This window comes from Cariama cristata, unplaced genomic scaffold (assembly GCF_000690535.1).
Source record: "Cariama cristata isolate BGI_N322 unplaced genomic scaffold, ASM69053v1 scaffold26931, whole genome shotgun sequence".
NCBI classification, from domain to species: Eukaryota; Metazoa; Chordata; class Aves; order Cariamiformes; family Cariamidae; genus Cariama; species Cariama cristata.
Window position 1 is genome coordinate 44,632 of NW_009598015.1, and position 7,321 is coordinate 51,952.

Genomic DNA, 7,321 nt, shown 5'->3' on the forward strand with positions numbered 1-7,321 from the left:
AGGAATGCAGACAGCCTTGGGAAAATAAGTTTTGCATGGCACCTTGTTAGAGAAACATCTTGTTTCTCTCTGGAAGTTTTCCCCATAATGTCCAGCCTTAGTTGATTATATTTCCTAGGCAGCCAGAGGATTTTGCTAGGAGTTTATTATCCACAGTTGGGAACCTGGGAGAAGCATCTTTCAGCCCCACGTTGCTTTTTAGCTAAGGCAAGGCGGGCGGCGGAGGAGCTACCAGCAAAACGCGGCCGCTTCCAAGGGAAATCCGTGGCGGGCGCGTTATGAGAGGGTTTGGAGGATGAGAACAAGGCGCGTTTTATCCAGCTGGAGCCACAGACGGGGCTGAAGGGAAGTGGCAAGCAATTACTCCCGCTGGAATCTGGCCAGGGTGTCTTGAAATACCAGCTTGCAAAACTTTCACCAAAACACGCCAACGGACCGGGTGTTTCTAGGATAACAGATCTGGTCTTTAACTCTGCAATCTTCCCCAGGATCAGCAGAACCTGGAGAAAATCATTATCAGGAATGAGGACTGTAACAGATCCTCAGTCCCTTGAGACTCTCCGGGTCTGTTTGCTGAGCTCAGGACTTTGGGTACCGCTGGAGGAGAAAGGCTCATTTATTTTCGGCTCTGGAGGAAGAAGTCTCCTTCTCTTGCCCTGAAGAAGAGTCCCTCCGAGCTTTGGACCCCACAGGATGTGTGCAGGTCTGCACCCAGCAGAAGGCAGCAGCGAATGCAACTTTTTAGTGGTTTTTCAATTTAAAGAGAGCTTTAAACGATTTTACCAATCTCCTACATGTAGAGCTTTGCTCGCCGTGTGCTGGAGCGTGACCGTTGCTGCGGAGGCGCGTGGGAGCCATGGATAACCCCAGGCTCGCTGCGTTAGGCACGGAGAGAATGGCATCGCTTGAGAAAGGCAACATGCAATCAATCGAGCAAGGAGAGCACATCTGGCACCCAAACCCATTTTAAATAAAGATAAATATTAATCCTGGCACAAGGCTGTAAGGACCACAAGGGAACCAAGAATTCATTGTGAAGCATCACTGGAGCCTTTTTCTGCCCCAAAACCTCAGTCCCCAACAGCTCTGTGTTGCACAGTGCCGAGAGCCTCCCCCCTCCGCTCCCTGCCAGCCAAGGATTTGCAGCTCGACGGATTTCGGATGGAGGGCAGTGCCATGGGAACATGAAAGGAGACATGTAAACATGTGTCCGTGCAAAGCCTGTGGCTTTACGCTGGCATTCCCAAGAGCAAAATCATTGGCCTTGTTGAGCAACAGCTTGAAAGGCAAAAAGAAAAGAAAAGGGCCTGGGATGACAAGGGTAGGATACACCCTCCCTGGCTACAATCGACGAGCACCCCCCGACTGCCAACCCACACCCTTGCGAAATCCACACCCCGTAAGGACCAGCAAAGCAGAAAGGCAGCAGAGAGGTCCACAGTCAGGCTCTGCAGCTGTCAGCCCTCTTTACCCGAGCTACCCCATCCCATTCCTCCTCCATCCAGGCACTCCGAAGAAGCCCCGGCTTGTCTACGTCTCCCTGGCTAGGCAAAGCATCCCCTAAAACCCTGCCGTGCTCTCTGGACAATTGCAAGCCACTTGTTTCCTGGCATTGAGCTGTCTTGACAGCCTGGGAGCAGGTCCAGGTGCTTAAATTTGCTTTACGCTTCAACATCCCATGTAAATTGAATGCACCGGGAGCCCTGCCCCAGGAGAGCTCCTCCAGCCCCACACCGGCAACAAGGCTTCTCCAACAAAAATACAGTCCTCTCCAGTCTGCAACCACACGGAGGAAGGGAATATTAACTACACCTCTGCTAATGAAACACCCAGAACCTGGCGAGAGGTAGTAAAAGAGAAAAAGCAGAGGAGGGAGCACGACATTGTTATGCAACCGCGTTATCTAACGACCAGAGAGACACCCTATAGGGGCTCTTTGTTTGCAGAGGGAAGGAGAAAGAAATGCCACCAATATCTGAGTCACTGGTTCACCAAGAGGCTCCGAAGTTATTTTCAGATGGAAACTTTTCCAGTTTCACATGATAATTTGGGAGGACTGGCTAATTCCCTGGCTCCACCCACCGCCTTGTAACGCAGCTCCCTGCTGCTCTTGCATATATAGATAGGTATGGCCCTACAACTGGGTGCAGACAGAAGAGCCTGCAGACAGAGGAAACCGAAACTTTCTTCCTTCCTAGCTGCCCTCCACCTGCTCCCACCATGAAGAAGGAAATATTAACCCTGGCCTTTGCTCGATCCGTCTTTGTTGAGTTTATCTCCACGCTCATCTTCGTCTTCATCGGCCTCGGCTCAGCCCTGAAGTGGCCGTCCGCCCTCCCCAGCATCCTTCAGATCGCGCTGGCGTTTGGCCTGGCCATCGGTACGTTGGTGCAGGCTTTTGGCCACATCAGCGGTGCCCACATCAACCCGGCGGTGACCATCGCCTTCTTTGTCGGGAACCAGATCTCTTTCCTCCGGACACTCTTCTACGTGATCGCCCAACTGGTCGGGGCCATCGCCGGGGCCGGCATCCTCTACGGTGTGACGCCGGCCAATACCCGTGGCAACCTGGCCATCAACGCGGTAAGTCTCCCTACCTGGAGATAGTTCACCTTGCCATGCAGGCTTTCTTCTCCTTCTGAGCGAGGACCTGGTGCCAGTGCCAACCCAGAGAACCAAATCCATAAGGATGGTTGGTCTCGGCACATTGTCCTGCATGCACAGAGGGATGGGAATGGGATAGGAGCAAACACTGGCATAGCCAGCAGAGTATTGACGTGACAGTTTTATTGTGTGGGGTAATGAATGACATGTTTTTTTCCCGTCCTTTAATAAGCGCATCCTTTATCCTAAGGGCCTGAGTGAGTCACCCGCACCATTGAGATGTTCTTGACTGCAGCCTCTCCACCTGGAGATTAGTGCTGGGATAGGAGCTGCGCCAGGACCGAGTGGGGAGAGCAGGGAGCAGAGCCCAGTCAAACCAGTATGGGCAGGGGGAGCAGAAGCCCACTGTAACCGGTGTGCTGGGAGAGGCGGGAAACAGAGGTGGATGGAGAGAGATGGTAGAGAAGGGCTGAAGAAGGAGCGATGTGCGGGAGGGTGCGGAGAGGCTGCGAGTGGGAGGGGCTGCTCTTGGAGGAGGAAGGGAGACAGTGGGACCCTCTGAGATAAGCGGGGACAAGAAGCGTGTCTCAAACCCTTGGGGCAGTGCTGGGAAACCACCTGAAATGGGAGCAGTGGAGCTACCCCTCCAGCCATGGCCAGGTCCGCACCCCTCGGAGCAGCCCAGACACATTGCAGAGGGCTGGATCCCTAGGATGAGGTGCTGCAATTCATCTTATTCCCAACATGCGCCATGTCCCAAACCAAGCTAAAAAGCAAGCTGCGATGGCTTGGGTCCCTTTGCCCTTCCCATGCTCAGTGGGGTCGTGTCCATCTGACAGTCCCCAATAGTTAGTGGGGAGGCACTGGGACAACAACAACCCGTCTGACCCCCATGACCACGACCCAGCCTTCATCCCAACCCTCACCCTTCATCCCGTGCCCCTCCGCAGTGGCCGCTCCCCAGCCTCTCGAGGAGGTGCTCCACAAAGTGGAGGGGAGAAGAGTCAGGATACGACAGCTTGCAAGGATCAAGGGGGAAAGAAATCCGGGGGAAAAAAAAAGGAAAACACTGGTGTGGGATTTGGTGGGAAAGTGCTGAGTCTTGCAGAGACAAGCAGGCACAGACAGATGTGGAGAGCTGCGGGAAGGGAGGGGTTCAGGGGAGAGACAGATTTTGGAGTATTAAACAGAAAGATAATTTCTTCACTTTCAGCACATTGCGCAGGGGAGCTGGGGGGGGCTTCTTGTGCCTGGCTTTGCCAACCCGAATCCACCAGCAAAGCACCCAAGAGCCCTCCTGGTGATGCCGAGCCCCAAAGATGGTTAACTATTGTCCCTTTCGATGGTTCGCAGCTCAACAACAACACGACCCCAGGCCAGGCCCTCGTGGTGGAGATCATCCTCACCTTCCAGCTGGCCGCATGCATCTTTGCGTCCACGGACAACCGGAGGAACGGCAACGTGGGCTCCCCAGCACTGTCCATCGGCCTCTCCGTCGCTGTAGGCCACTTGGTGGGGGTGAGTGGCCAGGGAGGAGGACAGGGCAGAGGGTCCCACTAAGACGGGGGTCCCCAAAATACTCTTGTGTGGTTGGTCCCAGAGGGAGCTGCACTGGGAGAGCCAGCATGGGACATGTCAGGGCTCCCTCTCCACAAGGACGGGGGAATCTCCACCTCTTTGCAAGAGAGACAGCATCGGGGCCGTTTCGGTCCCTGCTTCTGAAAAGTTGCTCATATCTGCTAAGCAATATGATGCATCTTAACCTGGTCTCCTTTCTGCACCGACAGATCTACTTCACCGGCTGCTCCATGAATCCAGCCCGGTCCTTCGGGCCTGCGGTCATCGTGAGGAGGTTCAGCCCGGCACATTGGGTGAGCACCAGCAGCACGCCGGGACGGGCTGGCCAAGAGGCTACCAGGACCAGATGCGGGCAACAAGGGGAGAGGGCAGCGATTGCCACAGGGATTACAGGGCTGGGTGTTTCAGAGCCCACCCCAGGCCTGAAAGGATAAAAGGGGGCTGGAGAACGAGGGACACGGACGAGGAACAGGTTGTCCCCATGGCATGAAGTCAGCAAGGGGACAAACTCCCCATGCAATGGTGCACGCTGAGCTGAGGCACCATCTGAGGGCAATAAAGCCCACAGAGAAGCCCAGCTTAGGCTTTCTACTCGCCCAGCACTGCCTGCAAGCTTAGACCCAGCCTTGCAGAGCAGGCTTGGTGCCTCCTTTCTGGCACACCACATCTCTGCACTCATAAAGAGCTTGATGTCTTCAGCCAACAAAGGTTGAGGGGGTTTCGGCCCAACAAGACTACCGAAATGGATATTTGCGCCTCTCCATGGGCTAAAAGATGTGGAGCAGTGAGGGATGCTGGTGTGATGGCTGGACCTGGTGCACCAGTCTCCAAGACCTGCTCTCACCCTCTCCCCCTTGTTGCTTTCTAGGTGTTCTGGGTTGGACCCATCCTTGGGGCTTGCTTGGCCTCTCTGCTCTACTTCTACATCCTCGTCCCTTACTGCATGAACATGTCAGATAGGGTCGCCATCATCAAGGGCACCTACGAGTCGGAGGAGGAGTGGGAAGAACAAAAAGAGGAGAGGAAGAAGTCCATGGAGTTGACCCCACCATAGGAACAGTTGGGAAAAAAACAAACAAAAGGAGGGGAGGAAGACCCACACATGGGCTCATGCGTGCACCAAAGCCAGGCAATGAACACATCCAGCTACAACAGACTCTTAAGCAAAAAAAAAAATCTTCTGACTCAAAGACCATGTGTGACTAAAAAAAAGGAGTATTGCAGCGTCTGTGTACATAATCTCTCTACATGAGCGCTAGAACCTCTCCTAGCTTAACCGCAGCCAGCTAAGCCCGGCCAAGGAGTCTCAGGCCAGGGCAGCCTCTCAGCTGTGATTTTACACCCTCGGTTGCATCCTTGCCCTCCTAGGTGTGACTTCTGCACGATTTTGAGGCCTGAGACCGCACGTTCTGGTGCGCGCAGGATTTCACCCCTGCCTCTGATGGCCCAGGGGATGGAAATACCCTGTCGACACCAGCAAAGAAGAATGACTGCTTTGGGCAGGTGGGTGCAGCAAAATCCCCTGCTTTCTCCCCGCCACGGGTCCCATGCTGCTCATAGATTCTTTTTCATGCATTAGCTGGTGCTGGTGAGCCCTGTTTATTCACGGCTGCAGAAAGAACGTGATTTTTGGATTTTGTGTTGAGACCTTTGTAATATAGTATATTATTTATTGTGAATAAAGGAAATTTTAAAAAAATAATCACAGGCACAAATCTGCTTGGGTATCAAATTTTAGGAGCAAAAATGGATTATGCCAGATGCAAAGCCAGCCCAAAGAGCTAGGGCAAGAGTAAGTGCTTGGCCCCCAAATCCTGTTGCAGTTGGCATCACAAGCAGGTGGTTTGGGAGGGGATGGTCATTAATCCCAAGAAGGATAAATGGGAACTAGTCTTGGAGTAGGGCGAGACCAGGAGGTGCCTTACAACAGGGTACCGGGTCCAGGGCAGTCTGAAGCCCATCTCCAAGGCTGGCATGAGCTGGGAGGAACCAGCACCAATCCTTCACGCACTTTGCTGGTTTGACTCTGGCACAGCTTTCTGCCGTACCAGTTCTCCCAGACAGCTCCATGGGTGCCCTCAAAAACTGACCCACAATGCTCCCCAGCCCCCTCGCCAGGTGCCAAACCCACACCTTCACCCTGACCTTCTGGCTCTAGCCCTGCTCTTCCAGTTCTGCCACAAGCCTTTGCCAAAGCATCTCGCTCCCAACCCGGGCATGGGGACACTGCACGCTGGCACTGTCCCAGCCAGCCCTCCCACTGGTTCCCCAAATCCAGCCTTGTGCAAAGCTCTGCCATCACAGCCCCTCTTCTTGCTACAAAGATGAGGGTTCTGCTGAGCACCAAGGAGATGGGAGACCCTCGCCTGGGAGCTCCTCGATCCGGGATGCAGCTCGATCCCAATCAGACTGGTTATGCCACCTTTGCATGGCAGTGCCAGGGAGGATAGGCAGCATCACCTATATTTTAGCATGCCTAAGCAGATTTGCAATCCAGGCTGTGGCACTGCATGAACTTGGGTAGCAGCAGACCCTTGTCTCAGTTTCCTTTGGCCTCCTGTTTCTCAACAGAAGAGGTTGGTGACAAGCAGGAGGAGAAAAAAAAGAGGTGGAAAAGCCCATAGTTGGGGTCACACAGGTCAGCAGCAGAGCTATGAAGCTAAAAATGCAACCCTGCACCCTGTTTTAACCCTCCCCACCTCACCTCTCCTCAGGGATGGGAAGAGAAACCGTGCCTCAGTTTCCCCTTTTGTAAGGAGGAAGTATATTAAGCGCCTTTCTCCTCGGGAAAGGGCAGCATGGTCACACATGGCATGGGAGATGCTCTACAGACACCAACCCCAGGGAAACATTAAAGCACCTCCGCAGCCCAGAGCCACCCTCTCTCAGAGCAACCCACAGTGAAGCACTGGGCTGGGGCAGGTCAGCATCCCCCAAAAGCTGTATCCCACAAGTCTCCTTCCACTGCACCTCTAAATCCTGAAGATGCACCCAAAGGGTACATTCAGACCCACCCCCTCCCCTGAGCAGGGGATCCTGGGCATCCCCCTTGCTTTGCTTCTCTCAACCCCACCCACCCTAGCACCGGAGAAGGGGTCCAGGAGTCCCAACACATCCCACCCTGTAGTGGGAATTGGGG

At 54.1% G+C, this 7,321-nt stretch overlaps 1 protein-coding gene across 1 annotated transcript; it reads left to right on the forward strand.

Annotated features, from left to right (window-relative positions):
- The first annotated feature begins 2,138 nt into the window (after positions 1 to 2,138).
- Positions 2,139 to 5,236, forward strand: LOC104168522 (aquaporin-5-like). The gene is made up of 4 exons (XM_009709136.1): positions 2,139 to 2,583; positions 3,958 to 4,122; positions 4,392 to 4,475; positions 5,051 to 5,236. Exons 1-4 carry the CDS (start codon positions 2,221 to 2,223, stop codon positions 5,234 to 5,236), a joined length of 798 nt encoding a protein of 265 aa, XP_009707438.1. The 5' UTR covers positions 2,139 to 2,220.
- Positions 5,237 to 7,321: the final 2,085 nt, after the last annotated feature.

Coding starts and splice junctions, on each gene's coding strand:
- LOC104168522 (XM_009709136.1), top strand. CDS start 2,221: ATGAAGAAGGAAATATTAACCCTGGCCTTTGCTCGATCCGTCTTTGTT. Junction 4,123..4,391: donor CTGTAGGCCACTTGGTGGGG/GTGAGTGGCCAG, acceptor CTGCACCGACAG/ATCTACTTCACCGGCTGCTC. Junction 4,476..5,050: donor GGTTCAGCCCGGCACATTGG/GTGAGCACCAGC, acceptor GTTGCTTTCTAG/GTGTTCTGGGTTGGACCCAT.